Source organism: Amblyomma mixtum, chromosome 6 (assembly GCF_055824585.1).
Source record: "Amblyomma mixtum isolate Tamu chromosome 6, ASM5582458v1, whole genome shotgun sequence".
Lineage (NCBI taxonomy): Eukaryota > Metazoa > Arthropoda > Arachnida > Ixodida > Ixodidae > Amblyomma > Amblyomma mixtum.
The window spans coordinates 78,938,619-78,955,930 of record NC_143017.1 but is presented as its reverse complement, the minus strand read 5'-3'; the positions used below and the strand labels follow the sequence as shown (position 1 = coordinate 78,955,930).

Below are 17,312 nucleotides of genomic sequence, written 5' to 3'. Positions count from 1 at the left end.
TGTCACATGTCATATTTGTGTGCCACATGTCTCTTCACATCTTTCTGTTCTTTGTCTTTTATTTTTTTTTCTTCCCTTGTGGTCTCACTGTTTCTTTCCCCCGTTTCCCCCCCTTTTTCGTCCCGCTGCGTGGCTGCTTCCCTGCTCTTCCTGCCAAAGGACGAAGAGGCAGTTTATTTTTGCTCCAGCAATTGCTACATGCAGTTCGCCCTTGCGCACCGATCCCCTTCGGCGGCCGCAACTTCCCAGCGAAAGGTTAGACTCAAAACAGCCAATAACAGCCCAAGACTTAAAATAACAACAAGCAGTTTTTTTTTATCATTAATATTGCCTTCGCGTGGTATCCTTCTCCTTCCTCTCTCTACCTTTTCTTTTTTTTTTTACCACCCTCGCTGTGTTTGCCTTTTGTGGCCACTACCACCCCGAGCACTTTCCTCTTTTCTTTGTTATTTTTGTCTGCGAGATATGGTTAAACCTCCTCTTCACCCTTGCCTTCCTTTCTTCCTTATTGTTATTGTTTTTTAATGATTTCAATGGAGCTGATCTTGGTTTGCGGATTGGCTGCTTATGGATGCATTATCGTCTCAGTCATCTGGAATGAGGCTTTATGCTTTATTTGCCCTTTCCCACCCCATTTTTTCTTCCCCTTCCCCCCCCCCCCCCCCCCCATTTCATCCTTTTGGCTTGCTTTGCTCATTTCTTCATCATGCTATCTTAGCTGTTGCCTGCCTAAAATGCTCGAAGTCTTATTTCTTTTTTTTTTCTTCTTGCACAAGTCTACTGCAAGCTGTTGGTGAAAGCATGCATTGCCTGTCTTGCGTTGTGCAGTACTGTATGTGGTTGGTGTTTTTGGAATGCAAACTTTTGCAGTCGAAGTGCACTGCAGTTAGCTTTATTTTGAAAAATATAGTGTTCATTTTCACCTCCTTTTTTTTTAAAACCATTTATTGCCTTCAGCTGTTGGTTCTTAGGGAGTAGCCTAAGGAGGCACCCAGCATAAGAACATGCCCATCAAATGGTGACTCTGGTGTCACCTTTAGTGAGTCTTGCTGATGCTTGTGAAATCTGTGCAGAGTCACCTGGTAAAATTTAATCACTCTCACTGCGGACCACGCTCAAACAAGTTCATTAGGTAGAACTAGCATGAGTCAAGATGTTTGAACTCAATAGCAGTGCTTTGATAATTCAACAACTGAAGTTCAGCACTTGAAAATTAGGCTGCTGGCATTTTTTAGCAAGTACTTTTCTAAGATTTTGTTCAGGTATCGCTGACATACATCGCGACAAAGTTCGACTGAAGTCCATAGTCAGCCATGTTCGTGGGAATAGCTCACTAGTTGCACGCGAAAATATCAGATTTTCACATAGAATCTAATACCTTTTAAGCATTTGTCAGGTCTTGTTAGTTATCTAACTAAACACACGTGCACGTCTCAAGTGGTCTTTATGTTTGCCTCAGTGCAATAAGCAGCTCTGCTGCTTATTGTTAATTGTCTCTGCTCAACGTCATTATACAAGCTCGTTGTCTGGATTATGAGTTTGGTATCAGAAAATAATAATATCGCTGCTCATTGGGTGAAACGATAGCTACCAACGTGCAAAATTTTGAAAATTGAATCAAAACTTGAGCACAAAAAGGTGTGGCTAATGCCCAGCTTTCATGCTTCAGTTCAGACGTTGGGTGCTGGCCTCCTACTGAATGCTGACTGTGGTGCTATTTCCATATTAAATTCACATGCAGATCAAGCCAGGGCATGCACACCCAAACATGCATGCATTTTATAACATCAGCAAAGGTGTAGGGGCTGTCTGATGCACTGCAGTGTTATATTTGTGTACAATTGCAATGAGGTCAAAGTGTTGTGCCTCTCTCTTTTTTTTCTCCTCACCTTTAATTTCACACTCTTGTGTAGCAGTTCCAGATTATGCTAATGGAAGAGAGCAGCGCACAGTTTATCCTGTAGTATCTGTGACGACTTACTGCCATAACTTTTAGCCATATTTGCGACTGCTGACACTAGGAATAATGAGCTTAATGTTTTCTCTACTTGAGCTGTGGACTATCGACTGTCAAACTAGAGCACTTTGTCATTTGGCTTAATGAGCGCTGAACTGTAGCTTGAACATGAAGTATTGGCAACATGAATGTTCTGGACGTGTGTACAACAGTCCAAAGAGCTTGTTTCTGGTCCCTTCTGTGTAAACAATGGGAAAATGTTCCTTTTCCTAGGTTGGTTGTGTTACATGTCAAAATGACTCAGTGCCAGGTGGGGGTGAGACCGCTATGTCTGAATCACATCACTGAACTTTTTGTACGTAGTGGCTTGGCTATGTGTTTGCCACTGGGGCTTTTCTTAATAAAGGAGGAAGTAATGTCCTAATATAGGACACTGTTACTAAATAGGGCTGTTAAGTTCATCATGTGGTGTAAAATCTAATTAAGGATTCTGTGTCAAGCTTCTTATCAGGACTAGTGCTCTGGCAGTAGGTAGCTCATGAGTGGACACAGGCGTGTTTTTGTGGTTACGTCAGTCAGCTTTCAAGCAGACAAATGAAAAAAAAAAGGCAGCTAAGTTGACTGTGGAAATGGTTGGCATGCTGAGCAGTGACATCCACTCATTACCGAACAGAATAATTGTTAGCGTGACCAAGCTGTACACTGCACTTCAAGGCTCATAGCACATACCAGGGCGCCATAGTGTATTACAGAGTAGAACTCTGCTGTTGATCTTTCATGGGACCGCAGAAAAATAAAAAGGATAGCAGCATGCCTGTTATTCTTTCATGTTGCAAAGCTGGAACTGCATTATAGAGGAACTTCTTGATACTGGTGTGTTTTCCTGTGTGAAGAACGTTAAAGAAAATTACCAACAGTTGTCAAGAAGTATCAGTGCTTTTTGACGCATGACGCAAAATAACGTCTCCCTTTAGATGCTCCCATTGTTCCTTGCATGAAGATGAAATCCATTCGATCTCGACCTGCTAATACTCCTCAGGAAAAAACAACTTCTCGAGGCTGTAGGTAGTTGAGACTTGTATAGACAGCCTGTAGAACAGAGTTGTATGTCTTGCGTCGATGCCCAGCATTTGGTTTATCTTGCCAAAAAATAAAAGCAGGAATCTGTTTAAAAAGGCAAAAAAAAAAAACAAGAAGCACAAACAGAGGCACAGTTCCTCAACTGTGTATGTTATAACTTAAGACTCTTATCTTCATGAACCATAAGGGCAAATGTGCGCACTGTTAATGTCGCCAAAGCTGCTGATCTTTTGTGTTAAAAATTTCTGGGGCTATTTAGTGGTGTTTGGAAAGCATAAGCAGTACTGAATGGTGACATCCGAAAGTCCTAAAAAGGGTTGCATAGTGCGTAGATCTATCTGCATGATGGAGGGTACAATCAATCAACGTGTTTTGGCCAACTGGTTGGTTGTGCTGAAATGCTCTGAGGCATGCATGCTTAGTCTGCATTCATTAACCGAATGTTCCTGCCTGAGGAGCCTCGGCAGCTGAATAGGCATGAAAGCATAAACACTAGTATGTGCCTGGAAAACTCCCATCTCTCTTTTAATGCAAGACCAAAGTCGAACCTTGCAGGTAGAATTTATGAATGGATTAATGGTGATCTGCAGTTTATTAATACTGAATTTGTGCTTATTAATTCAGGAGGGCACAGCAAGGATGCACAGAAAAAAAAAAAGATAAACGTTTGCCTGTAATCCAGTCTCTAGTTATAACCAACACCCAGTTTCGTCTATACCTACAGCGGTTGAAATTCTCTAGTCTACTGCCTTGCAAGGAGGTTTGACGCATGACTATGTACCAGTATAATGTGTGCCCAGGAACTATAACCTGGGCTCAGAGGCTTAATGCGAACAATTTGGTCGGCTTCTTCTCTGGCATCAGGAAGCCGCCGTGGTCTGCCACGCTGCCAAGGACGAGCACGGTGGTTTTCGGGGTGAGTGTTGCAAGGAGCAACTGAACAAGATGGAAGAGGAGGAAGAAGAGCCCTGCATCAAGCAGGAAGACAACAGCAGGGCGGCCACACCTCACCAGGACGATGCACGAGCCGACACCGAGGATGCTGCCGAGCAGCGGTCGCTCGCTGACGAAGAGGACAGCCAGGCCAGTGCGGGCTCTGTGCACCGGAAGAGGACAGCCGCTCAGCACTCGCTGCACAAGGAACAGGTGAGTCCTGCCATCCCCCCACTGTTTTAACGCAATAGCGTTAACGAGCTGGTGTCGTAGAAAATCCGGCATCGGCGTTGGCATCGTTGACCGTGAGTGAAAAATCCTCGAAACATCTCCAGAGAAGCAACCTAGGAGGTAGTTGGGCCACCTAGGTCATGTGACCTTGTGGTGTCATCTCGACTTGCCCCCTGGATTGTGAGCAAACTGCCTGCCATGGCAGGTGGAGGTTAAACTAATGACTGGTCGCGGGACGTCGCTCGAAAAGAGCAACATACATCGCACAAACCCCGCCGGTGGCGGCGCCTGTCATCGCGAGGTAATGGTGCATCACTTAACCTCTGCACCACTGCACCAGCTGTAGTTAAGGACTCCCAGGGATCTATGAATGTCGAGAAGAAAATGGCCTATTCTACGTATATACACTATTGCTGTTGCATCATACCTCTAAGGTGAAGCTTAAATGCCCCCTCCCGGCTATTTTTTTTTTTTTTAGATGATGGAAGCCACGTGCGGGTGGAAAGTTTAACCCTTCAAATGCCTAATTCCCAAAAAACGTGCCATAATTGCCAAATTTTTTGCGAAAATGATTGTTGTTGGGGTTAAAACATGCACTAAAGGTACAGAACATGTTTCAAAGGCAACTACCCTACTGCCCTCTAGTATTGAAAATTGCAACCATTTAAATTATGGAGAGCACTTCAGACTGCTTACATGCTTTGAAGGCTATAGCATTAGTTCTTTCATTTATATTTTTTCCTCCCTTTCGATTGACACACCTACTCATTAGCATACATACAGTCGTAAGGCAATGCATAAACTAAGTATACATTTGTCGAACATTTTTTGTCCTGGCAACACTGCAATTTAGCCCCAGAACACTTCCTGTTTGAATCGAAGCGTCAAAAGCTGGCATGTCACCTGCACCAGCCCCTTATCAAGCACTGTGTGTGGAATGTTTCGCTTGCCGCGCTGTTTTATCAAAACCAGCATGACACGTATTGTCTGCGTCAGCACTTTTTCAGTTGCTGCGGGACATGCTTCATCTGTACCGGTGCAAACCTTTTCAAATGCCGCGCCATTGATACCGAAAGTGCTTTGGGGCTAGTATCATCATCGGCACCGATGTTTGTTTAGAAACGTCAAAACCGAGCGTAGTTGCCAAGAAGCTACGTGGGTTTTGTGGCCTGAAGGTCCTTGGTTCAATATTGTTTTTTGAGAAAAGGAAATGGCTCAATATCTGTCTAGTATCTGTCTCCCATCTCTGTGGACACCTGAACTGCGCTGTAAGAGAAGGGATAAAGGAGGCAGTGAGAGAAGAAAGGAAGAAAGAGGTGTCATAGTAGTTGGCTTCACCTTTTGTGAGGAAAATGCATTTGCATTTTAGTGTAGTAATCATTGCATGAATTCGATGTGTTCATTGTCCATGTCTCAATTTCGTTTTGTTTGTGCCTCAGGGTGAGAACTTTTTCTGCTAACAACTCCCTTTTTTTCTTTTATTCTTTCCCACTCCCATAGGAGCCCATGACAAAGAAGTGGAAAGATGTTCGGTGGAAGCTGTGGTCTGTTGACTTTGTTGGTAGTACAAAGTACGAACCTCCCTCAGAAGAGGAAGTTGCTCGGGTAAGAAGCATGTTTGTCATATTGTTGGGCTTTCAGCGATCCATCCTGGGAGATTCTTGATAGCAACGCTCTAGTCGGTTGGGGTAGTGCATAGTTTACCTGGTGAAATTTTCTATACATACTTGCTTTCGTCTTTGTGCTCCCCTCACCGATTCGTGTTGTCCGCAGCTGTTGGATGCCCAGGATATATGTGTAAAGCCGGATAAGCCAGTGGAAGACACAAGGCAGTGCATCTTGTGCCACGACATTGGGGACGGCGAGACCAACGGTGCTGCCAGGTAAAGCTCCCGTGATCTTTCTTTTTCTTTTTTTATGTGAAGCATACTACTTTAGCTACCACTTCAGCCCTTCACCGTGGTTATGCGCCTCCAAATCACGTGATACATGACGTCACACCACGTGACACGATGACGTCACGGCAGTGGAGAAACGGGGGCCCACCTCGCGCCGTCGCTGTGGTTGTGCACCTCCAAATCACGTGATACATGACGTCACACCACGTGACACGATGGCGTCACGACAGTGGAGAAACGGGGCCCCACCTCGCGCCGTCTCTGTGGTTGTGTGCCTCCAAATCACGTGATACATGACGTCACACCACGTGACACGATGACGTCACGGCAGTGGAGAAACGGGGCCCCACCTCGCGCCGTCGCTGTGGTTGTGCGCCTCCAAATCACGTGATACATGACGTCACACCATGTGACACGATGACGTCACGGCAGTGGAAAACGGGGGCCCACCTCGCGATGTCGCTGTGGTTGTGCGCCTCCAAATCACGTGATACATGACGTCACACCACGTGACACGATGACGTCACGGCAGTGGAAAACGGGGGCCCACCTCGCGCCGTTGCTGTGGTTGTGCGCCTCCAAATTACGCGACACGATGATGCTTCGCATTCTCCAGGCTTAACCAAGTTAAGCCTCAGCCCTTTTTTTTTTTTCGCCAGATGAGACTCTTACGTGTGTGTTCTGCGCCTGCGTGTATTTATATTGTATTTTAGGTGGCATCGTTGAGTGTTCTGACAATAAGCACTTGTCATTCGTATCGTGTTTGTCAGAGGATCGTTCTTCTTTCTCTCTCTAGGCTGCTGAACCTGGACGTGGACCTGTGGGTGCACCTGAACTGTGCCCTGTGGTCCCAGGAAGTGTACGAGACGTGCAACGGGGCCCTGATGAATGTGGCCTCGGCCTGCCGCCGCGCGCTGCTGCTCACCTGCAGCCGGTGCCACCGCACGGGCGCCTCGCTGCACTGCTTCCGCCTCCGCTGCACCGCCGCCTACCACTTCCCCTGCGCCAGCAAGGACGGCTGCTCCTTCTTCAAGGACAAGGTCTGTCCTCCTCTCGCCCTTCCCTGGGTGCAGCGGAGTGCCGCTGTTGCTAACACGCAGCGCGGCTTGATGTTGTTTTGCAGAGCATCCTGTGTCCTCAGCACACACCTCGTGTTCCGAACCTCGAGAACGTCCTCGAGTCCATGGCTGTTTTCCGGCGGGTATACATAAACCGTGACGAGCATAAACAAGTCGCAAGGTAAGCCCTCACTGTTTCCACTGTATGACAGGGATAGTAGCATGGGGCACCCACAGTAACTTTTGCATGTGTGCGAAATAAGCCGATTTGATTTGATGGCAGCAGAAAAGACAAGAAATGTATCCATGCATTTAGACCATACCTTTCTTGTGTGGGCATTTTGTACACTGCTAGATGTTGCAAATGGTTTAGCAGCTCTCACTCTGCCTTACTGGACTCTATCCCTTCGTAGTTGCATAGTAATAATCACTACACACACGCACACCCAGACTGTGCATTGTTGACTCTGGTTGTTGGATTTGCAAAAGGTTTTTCATATCTTTCATCTTTTTCTCTTTTTCTTTTCCAGCATGATTCACAAGGGGGAGCAGAATCTTTTGCGTGTCGGCAGTCTGATCTTCCTAAGCATTGGGCAGTTGTTGCCTCATCAACTGCAGAACTTCCACACACAAAACTGCATCTACCCAGTAAGTGACGAATTTTTGTGCCTGGTCTATCATCTTGTCTTCACCGGGAATGCACAGTGCGGTCCAGTGTTGCAGCTTTCAGGAACAGAAATCCTTTTTGCCTTCTGCGTGGAGTTGGGTTGGGAGTGGGGGAATACAATGAAACTTGTTCATTGACAGAACAGCTTGGTTGGCATTGACTAGTGATTGAATTCTCTCCTTTTTTTTTTCTTTTGCTCACTTTCTGTCTGTAAGATGACGCTTGGTGGAATTCTGCATTACACTCCAAAAATGTGGCTTTGGAAATGATGCGTCTTGCACACGCATGCACTCACGGGCGTTGAGCGTGACGGTGTTCCACCTTTCACCATCACCAGGTCGGGTACAAGGTGGTGCGCATCTACTGGAGCATGCACAAGCTGGGCGCCCGCAGTCGCTACACATGCAGCATTCATGACGTGGATGGCCAGCCCCAGTTCCGGATAAAGGTGTCCTACAATGGCCAAGAAAAGGTGCTCACCCACAACACACCCAAGGGTGAGTCCACCACCTGCATGCCACACTGCATGCATTTTTTAAGAGCATTATTAGCTCTTACTACTTATGCTTGTCAAGGATGCATCTGTCTGCAATGAAGGTCAAATTAATGGAAATAGTAGCCGCGTGACCGGAGTATGTCACATAGCAACAGCGGGTGCATAGCGCCTCATTTGATACCTACTCTTTCGATCCGTTATATATGTGTCAGTATAGCGGCCATCGAAGTGGAACCCCCCCCTCCTCGGGACCACCATTTGCATAAAATTTGGGGGATACCTGTTTGACGGAGAATGTTCCAAATAGTGTCAAATGGCTTGGCATGTTCCTGAGGGTAAATTTACTAACTCAGATCAAGCCCAAATAATGTAATGTATGGGATTCGCAACGACGACCTTTTCGTCCCCAAACCGTGCATTCCGAGGACCTTCAGGCGGCCATTACTGCTGAGCCATTTGTCACAGGGGGTTCCAGATGGCGTCAAACGATTTGTCGTGCTGTGATGCACACGTTTATATAATTTATTAACTGATAAACGAGGAAATATACGGATATAGCGAAGGTGGCTGCAAATCGCAATAGTAGTGCAAATTCCATGATGTAGATGTCGTGTGTTAGAAGGGATGTTTTCGGAAAGGAAACATCCGCTGATGTTTGGATTTGGTCTTCTCCACATGTTTGCAGACCGATGTAAACACTTTAAGCTACTGCAGCTAACGCTCTTTAGTCGAACACATAAGCAGTGTTGGCGGTGAATTTGTCTCACTTGTGTCATTTTCCCCACCACAGAGATAGCGCCCCAGTTTTCGTGATGAAGGTAGCGCGAAAAATGAGGACAAAAGGAAAAAACAAGACACGACATGAGCGCTATTTGCAACTAAATCTTTATTGTTTGAACACAGAATATAAACTCACCTCATGAAAAAATTTTTTAAAAAGAAAGGAAAAGTGAAAAAGGTAGCAACCAAAAAGAACATGAATATTGCTGGGCAAGATAGTTACCGTATTTACTCGCATAATAGGCGCGTCGGCTTGCAATCATGTAAATACAGTATTGATCACAGTGTTCCAAGTTCAGGGTGTACCTATTATGCGCAGAAATAAAAAAATCTGATTTCTCGCAACGGGGGTGCGCTATTATGCGAGTAAATACATAACTGAGAAGAAAAGCTGAATGGCAGCACACATGGTACACTATCTTGAAAACAACGCTGTCACATTCAAGCACCTTCAGAAGTACCTAACCTAGTTCCACGTGTGGTCTAGATATGTTAGCTCTTTCGCAGTCAGAGCAACTGATGTTGTGCTTCCCATTTTTCAGGTAATTTGCGAACCCCCTTTTTGGAGCCTTAATTTAAAGAAAAAAAGTGCTCAAATTGCACGAGTAGATGCACTCCTGCTGAGAAAATTGCGTTTAAAAATTTTCCTATCGCTTGAATCAGATTTGTAACATCTAGTATATTAAAAAGGAATCCATGATCACTGTTTTGAAGTGAATGGCTGTGTAGCATAGCCTTTGGTATCCACACCCGAAAAACTGTCATAGCTCCTCCTTTGTCATTACAATGCCATAATCTGGGGATACAGACCAACTTTAATCTGTCTGCAGTGTCCCTTTCAGATGCAGTTTGTCTTGTATATCAACTTTGGTTTTTACTTGTTTGTTGTGTTTTGGAAGCTTATCTGAATTTCGTACTGCTGTTTTTTGCAGGTGTGTGGCAGAAAGTCATCCAGCCCATCCAGAACTTCCGCAGGGAAGCGCAGGCCATCAAGGTCTTCTCCAACTTCATCACAGGAGAAGATCTCTTTGGGCTGACTGAACCCGCGATCGTGAGGATCACTGAATCGGTAAGCCTACTCCCTTGTGCTTGCAGGCCCGGTGGCTTTCCCGTAGTGAAGGCTTTTGAAGGTGGGAGTTGACTGAGGCAGGTATTTTCAAAGATGGATGAAATTAAAAAACAGAGAACGAATTGGATGCCTGACTGGCAAAATCAGTGGCACCTTTATCTGTGAATGCCACTTTTCAGAGATTAGTCATTAAAGGTGCACTGAAGAGGATTCTGAACATGTCTTTTTGCCGCGGGAACTCGATCCACACGTTCCTAGCATTCTTAGAAACAGTGACTTATTGCCCTATGTGGCCGATTTCCCCAATTAAAACAAATTAACGTCCGGCTCCCGCCTTTCTTTTTTTAATTCTCCCTCGTACGGTGGGCGGAGTCTACCAACGCGTGGAGCGCCTTTCACCCAGTCCCGTGGAGGCTTTGCTTTCGCTTTATTTTGTTTTTTAGGTTTCCATGAATAAATAGTTTCATTCGCAGATAATATAGCCGCAAAATAAGCCCGAAGAAATAAAAATACGCGCAGACTATTTGCTACTACGGACTACTACGTATTACTCCGCCGATGGCAGAGCAGCAAGCCGCCATGGGACTGGGTGAAAGGCGCTCCACGCGTTGGTCGACTCCGCCCACCGTACGAGGCAGAATTAAAAAAAAAAGGCGGGAGCCGGCTGTTAATTCGATTTAATTGGGGAAATCGGCCACACAGGGCAGTAAATCGCAGTTTCTAAGAAAGCTCGGAACGTGTAGATCGAGTTCCCGCGGCAAAAAGAAAAGTTCAGATTCCTCATTGCACCTTTAATCTCTCACATTCTTTAAAAACATGAATTGCATGAGCACTGAATCTCCCCAGCCTTTTGGTTTGTGGTTGTGCTCTGTGCTGTGCTGGGACAGTCGTGTGACTTAGTGTGTCCATTTCATTACTTCTTTCTTTCTCCAGCTTCCCGGGGTGGACACACTGAGTGATTACAACTTTAAGTACGGGCGCTCGCCGCTGCTGGAGCTTCCCCTGGCCATCAACCCCACTGGTTGTGCTCGGTCAGAGCCAAAGCTGCGCACACATTTCAAGAGGTGGGCAGCTGTGTTACCCGTTGATCGAATTTAGGGCAGCTAGACTGGGTAGTGGTTGCAGTTTCCATTTCTTCTTGAAATTTCCTTGGTTTGTTTTCTTTTTGGAAAACATCCGCAGCCTATAAACACTGGTGCTTCGTGTTCCCAGATTGAAAATTCTTCAAAAAGACTGGTGAGAACTGCTGAGAACTGCAAAAAAATAAAGTAAAAAATGCAGTGGTACAGGAAGGTTTAGAGAAGAAATACCGTATTTACTCGCATAATAGGCGCACTTTTTTTCCAGAAAATCTGGTTCAAAGTTTGGGGGTGCGCCTATTACGCGGGGTAAAATTTCCAGGAATTTTTCGACTCGCAAAATTGAACATACCGCATAAACGCACCTGAGTACGGGCCGCACCCCGTTTTCCCGAAGAAAATATTTTAAAAAATCTGTGTAGGGGCCGCACCGAAACTTTCCACGACCCACGCGGGAATAGCCTTCGAAATGCATGCGCAGAGGCCTCCGCGACCAGCTCCGGCTGCGCGCAACGGGCGCTTGATCGCGGAGGCCACACAGCGCACAGGAGCTTCCAGACGCCGCCCACGGAGGGCGCCCGAGGTCACGCTTATCATCATCATCAACGTTTTCCTCCGCCACGAGCTTTCGCTATCTATATCGCCATCAGCATCACCAGCTCCACTTTTTTTTTTTTGTTGTTGTTGTCAAGTGCCGGGATCTGCGGTAGTGCGTTAGTTTATCGTGGTTTGTGGCTTTGCCGCCGAGCGTTGCTGTTTTAGCTCGACGGGCAAACACCTTAATAGATACACGGCTGGGAGTTTGCTCTCGAACACAGCAAGCGTGTGGCAGGTCGGAAATTCAACGTGGCCGAGAAGTGCGGCAGTTGCGAATGTGGCGTGCCTAAATTTTCGTACGCGACTCCAGGCGCCGAGGTTTTCGCGGGCCTAAGCAGGGAACGTTTCCGGCTGGAGATAAAGCTTTCCAAACAGATGTTTAAAGTGAGCATCCCTGAAAATTGTGTGCGGCTGTTCTACGCGATGTCGCTGTACGTGCTGTGGGTCCGCAGCAGCTGCGACGGCAGCAGCACTAGTGAGGACTAGTAGTCAGTTCAGCAAAAACTTTGTTAAAATAAAGACTGGGGGGCGGGGGGCGGTGAGGCGTCGGCTTGCAATCGTGTATAAATACAGTATTGGTCACAGTGCCAAGTTCGGGGTGCGCCTATTATGCGCGGAAATAAAAAAATCTGATTTTTCGCGACCAAACTAGGGGTGCGCCTATTATGCGAGTAAATACGGTACATGTAGAAGGAATGAGCGAATGAATTGTAATGTGCACTTTCTCAAATATGGTCTTCAGTGTAGGCCATTGTAATTCTTGTAATTATAAATGTGCTAAGAAAATCTTGGGCTCTAGGTACGAGTACAAGTGTAGTCGAACCTTGGTGTAGTGAATTTTCAGTTGTCTCAAAACGCGGAACTACTTCAACGCAGTAGAATCTCGCCGATACATTCCCAGTCCATACACTCAAGACCACGAGCAATAACAATGCCTTTGCACCTTGTTCGGCAGTTATACTTCCCAAAATTAGGCAGGCTGAGTCACGAGTGGACCACGCTTGACAAGAAGATGCCCCCTGCCTTCCCCGTTGCACAGGCCTCACACGCTGCACTCGAGCAACACGCTCAAGCTGTCGCTGCAGACCCTGGGCGGTGGCGGTGGTGGCAGCTGCCTGGACACCAGCTCCCCTTACACCAAGCACTTTGTGCACTCCAAGTCGTCCCAGTACCGGCGCATGAAGACCGAGTGGCGCAACAACGTGTACCTGGCACGCTCACACATCCAGGGCCTGGGCCTGTACGCCGCCCGTGACATCGAGCGCCACACCATGGTCATTGAGTACATTGGGCAGCTCATCCGCAACGAGATTGCTGAGCGCAACGAGGCCATCTACGAGGCACAGGTGAGCGTTTCAAGCCGTTTCTCTGTTGCCGTTGTTAGGCAGCAGCTGCTCTCTCTTTCGCCCTCCTCCAGCATTCACCCAAGAGCACTCTTGCCTTCTCTCACTCTCTCTCTCGCAGAATCGTGGCGTGTACATGTTTCGTCTCGAGGAAAATCGTGTGATCGATGCGACACTGTGTGGTGGCCTCGCGCGCTACATGAACCACTCGTGCAATCCCAACTGCGTTGCTGAGGTCGTGCAGATCGACCGTGAGAACAAAATCCTGATCATTGCCAACCGCCGCATCACTCGAGGGGAGGAGGTGAGTTTCACTGACGGAACCGAGTGCTGTGGAGAAGGTCCGCAGTACCAGCACGCACTTGTGTGTCTCGTTTTGTGGGGACTTTGTGCAGTGAGGTCCATTCAGCAGAACATTCTACCTATGCACTTTTGATGCCCTATCTCAGCTACAAAAAAAAAATTAAAGCATGTTTGCTGTGTTGTTAGAGCATAATAGCCTTTGCTTATGTTTGAGTACTTGCTGAAATAACTCTTTTCTCTATGTGTGTGCGAATATTGAAATTTTTTATTAAGAATCGAATACAAATATGAAGAAAAAATGGCTTTGAATATCGAATTGAAAATTGAATATATATTAGGTACAAAGAAATTTTCAGAAAGTAATAAACAAGAGACATTGTTACCCCCCCCCCCCCCCTTTTTTTCAGTATATTGTATGGTCTTTGCAACTGAATCAAACAAAACTAGACTGCCTGAGCACCATATAAACAAACATTATGTGCACAGAAATGTATACTACTTGATCAGACAGCATAACAGCATCCAACATGAAATGTGGTCATGCAAAACGCACTCCATAAATTGACAAGACTGGCAACAAAAAATAGCGTGATGGCTAGTAAAACCTCATTAATTTGGAATTCAAGGGTCCGGAAGAAATGTCCGGGTTATCCGAAGGTCAAGCTATATAATGGTCCGCGTCCCGCGAAAAAAGAAAAATATGCTGCCGAAAATGCAAATATGCGGTAAAACCTTTACAAGGCAGTTCCATCACGCAAACACCTGTAAGCCCATGACAAGCGCCCAGTTTCGGTGTACTGGAAGAATGCGAATGCAAGCAAAGGGGGAATGTACATTGGCGTCGGAATGATGGGACTGCTCAAAAAAGGAAAAAGAAAGGACCACGGAACCGCCAGTCAATGTCCGAAAGCGACACGAAGCTGGGATTGGACCATTGGCGAATGCGCGAGCCAACAGCTGCAGTTGCCGCGGGCGATTGGCTAAACTCGGAAAGCGAAACTACATGTCCAGGCTATATTTTGGCCTAGCGACAGGGGCCCTCCGAACATTGTCACGCCTGTCGTTGCGCCCACTTAAGAGGTACACAGGTTACAATGCGCTATTCAGTCGGCAGGATTTTTACAAGATCAGTTGCCCTATTGTGACACCTTGACTGCCCCTTCAGGAGCCTCACTTGAAATTTCGCAAGCTTTCCCGCATATTGTTGTTGACCAAAACAAGATGGCTGACATCACGCTCTAAGAGTTATGAAGGTGACAGGATGGATGCCATGGGTGTGAGCATTAAGTATGTAACACATTACAGAAGGGTTGAAAAAAAAAAAAAAAAGCTCACTTTCGCATTGAGATTGTTCAAAACGGGTCGCCTACCATCATGTTCACAACATTTGTGATATGGGGGAAAGCCCATTTGCAGAAAACAGCGTCGTCGGAATGTGATCGGTCCACACGGTAAACGGTGGAGAAGGAAGGGAACAGGACCTTTTTGTTGTTTTCCTGAAACTTCAAACTCGATCGCCAGATAATTTGCCCAGATATCAGAATTTTTCCACGGTTGAATTTATGAAAGTTGGCAGCGTATATGGTCGTTGGCGAGTATTCCTGAATTTTCTAATATTCGTAAATTCTTGAATATTAATTTCTCGAATACGAATCGAATGGTTGGTTTGGTTTATGGGGTTTAACGTCCCAAAGCGACTCAGGCTATGAGAGACGCCGTAGTGAAGGGCTCTGGAAATTTTGACCACCTGGGTTTCTTTAACGTGCACTGACATCGCACAGTACATGGGCCTCCAGAATTTATCCTCCAAATAAATTTCAACCGCCGTGGCCGGGATCGAACCCACGTCTTTCGGGTCAGCAGCCGAGCACCATAACCACTGAGCCACCACGGCAGCGCATCAAATATCGAATCGAATATCAAACATATTCGATTCGTATTTGAAATTTCGAATATTTGCGCACCCCTAATTTTGTCTGATGGTGTGCTGCATTACATTTTAACAAGTTAAAAAAAAAAAACACTGTTTGCCTTTGCCTGACACAGTCAATCCTCGTTGTACCGAGCAAATCGAGATTCTTAAAACTGTTTGGTGTACTAGCCAAAATTCGTTATATAAACTATCACCAAGAAAGCAAATGAAGCGGCGCAGTTTATTGAGTAAAGTGAGGGCAGCTTAGAGGACACTTACCCACTGATTATAAAGTTGTGAGAAAGCTTTGCCGAATTTTTAGTTTGTTTTTTTAATCATATCGCCAGCTGTCATTCAGGGCGATTCCAGAGACTGTGAAAGACAAGAGCTGTGAACACCACTTACAGCACCACTTGCCCATAGCTGCGGCATATCAAGCACCGTGGAGGAAGGAAGGAACTAATTCTTCCTTCCTCCATTCTAAGCACCAACTGGAGTAGCTTCTCCACATGACTGCGGTGTCGCGGGGGAAGTGTGTATGCCAGACAGAAAGCTGCCATTTCTGGGTAGCACCTCCTCTTCTACCTCCTCTTTACAGCTGCACCGAAGAATACAGCAAGGGTGCAAACACCCACACCGCTGAGTCTTCCGCGGCTCTGCCGTCACGTGCATGATAAAGGTGCAGACATTTGTTGCACCAGCACCAATTATCTGAGTAGTGCAGTGAAGCCTGTCACTTGAGATTGGAGTGGACATAGCTTGGTTCTGGCGAGTTCAGTTTTCCGTTCTATGTCAAACTGCGTTTAGTAGATACAGTAAAAATTGAAAGCATTCTTAAGGAAGATTTAGATATAGTTTGATATAGCAAACGATTTGATACATTTGTGTTCGATGTATTGAGGTTCAGCTGTGTGCATTTTACTGCGTTATGGGGGCAAGTGAATAAACTGACATTCCAAATATTACGGGATGCTGATGAGTTATCCTTACTTTTCCAGTTGACCTATGATTACAAGTTCGACGTTGAAGATGATCAGCACAAGATCCCATGCCTCTGCGGTGCTGCAAACTGTCGAAAGTGGATGAACTAATTGTGCGGACTCAATTTACAGAGACAGTTTTCACTTATTTACACTGCAAAAAACTTTTTACTAGAGGTGCAGACAGCTCTGTTTTTTGTTTTTTTGTGTGTGTGTATGTGTGTTTAGTCTCTGCATGGCTGTTCGTTGCCATTCCTGTGGGCATTGAACATTGTATATGTTCACATTTTATGTACAGTCTTCTTTTTTGTTATTGTTATTGCTATGGTTGAATGCATAGGCTGTCCTGTATTTACAATTATGTTGATGCTTAATGAAATGCATGTACACCACTGGCAATGATGTCTATGAGGAATTACCAGCCATCTTGTTATTTTTTTTTTCTCTCTTACTCCCCTTTTTTGTTTTCTTATAGTGCCCATGTAAATTTTATAAATAGTGACCTGCACCCATCTCTTACCGAATCACGACGGTCCCATTGACAGTGTAACGTGCTGCGACATTATTGTCTTTATTGTTGTAATTTGAACCTACTTGACATGCATTGTGTATAGAAGAGCGGTCAAGAAATCTGTAGTGCAATATATGTTTATAAAACGAGCTATGCTTGAATGTACAACACGGTTTTGCATCTTCCTTTTCGGTGTCGTATTCTTTCTTGTGCTGCTGGGGTGTGTCATAACATTGAGTTTCAGAGCAGACAGCTTTCATAACTTATTGGTGCTTGCCTGACCTCTGTGTCAGGCTTTATATAGTCTTTGAGCGTGTGTACAAATTCAATGTGAACCTATGTCACGTGGGCAAGGTTAACGGCATTAACTGCTTAAAACCATTAGCACTTGCAGGGTTAGTTCCAGATGGACTATGGT

At 45.8% G+C, this 17,312-nt stretch overlaps 1 protein-coding gene across 8 annotated transcripts in view; it reads left to right on the top strand.

Moving 5' to 3' along the window:
* Positions 1–17,064, top strand: part of LOC149339478 (uncharacterized) — a 156,815-nt gene extending 139,751 nt beyond the window's left edge. For 7 of the 8 annotated variants that reach the window (XM_089548261.1, XM_089548265.1, XM_089548258.1 and 4 more), the window contains 13 exons: positions 160–255; positions 3,902–4,183; positions 5,702–5,806; positions 5,975–6,084; positions 6,896–7,139; positions 7,223–7,338; positions 7,688–7,805; positions 8,162–8,321; positions 10,033–10,169; positions 11,103–11,233; positions 12,885–13,191; positions 13,310–13,492; positions 16,402–17,064. In XM_089548261.1, the coding sequence (XP_089404387.1) occupies positions 160–255; positions 3,902–4,183; positions 5,702–5,806; positions 5,975–6,084; positions 6,896–7,139; positions 7,223–7,338; positions 7,688–7,805; positions 8,162–8,321; positions 10,033–10,169; positions 11,103–11,233; positions 12,885–13,191; positions 13,310–13,492; positions 16,402–16,494 (2,082 nt within the window). In that variant the 3' untranslated portion in view covers positions 16,495–17,064. The remainder of the gene's footprint in view (positions 1–159; positions 256–3,901; positions 4,184–5,701; positions 5,807–5,974; positions 6,085–6,895; positions 7,140–7,222; positions 7,339–7,687; positions 7,806–8,161; positions 8,322–10,032; positions 10,170–11,102; positions 11,234–12,884; positions 13,192–13,309; positions 13,493–16,401) is intronic. The other variant, XM_089548264.1, reaches the window with a different exon arrangement.
* Positions 17,065–17,312: the final 248 nt, after the last annotated feature.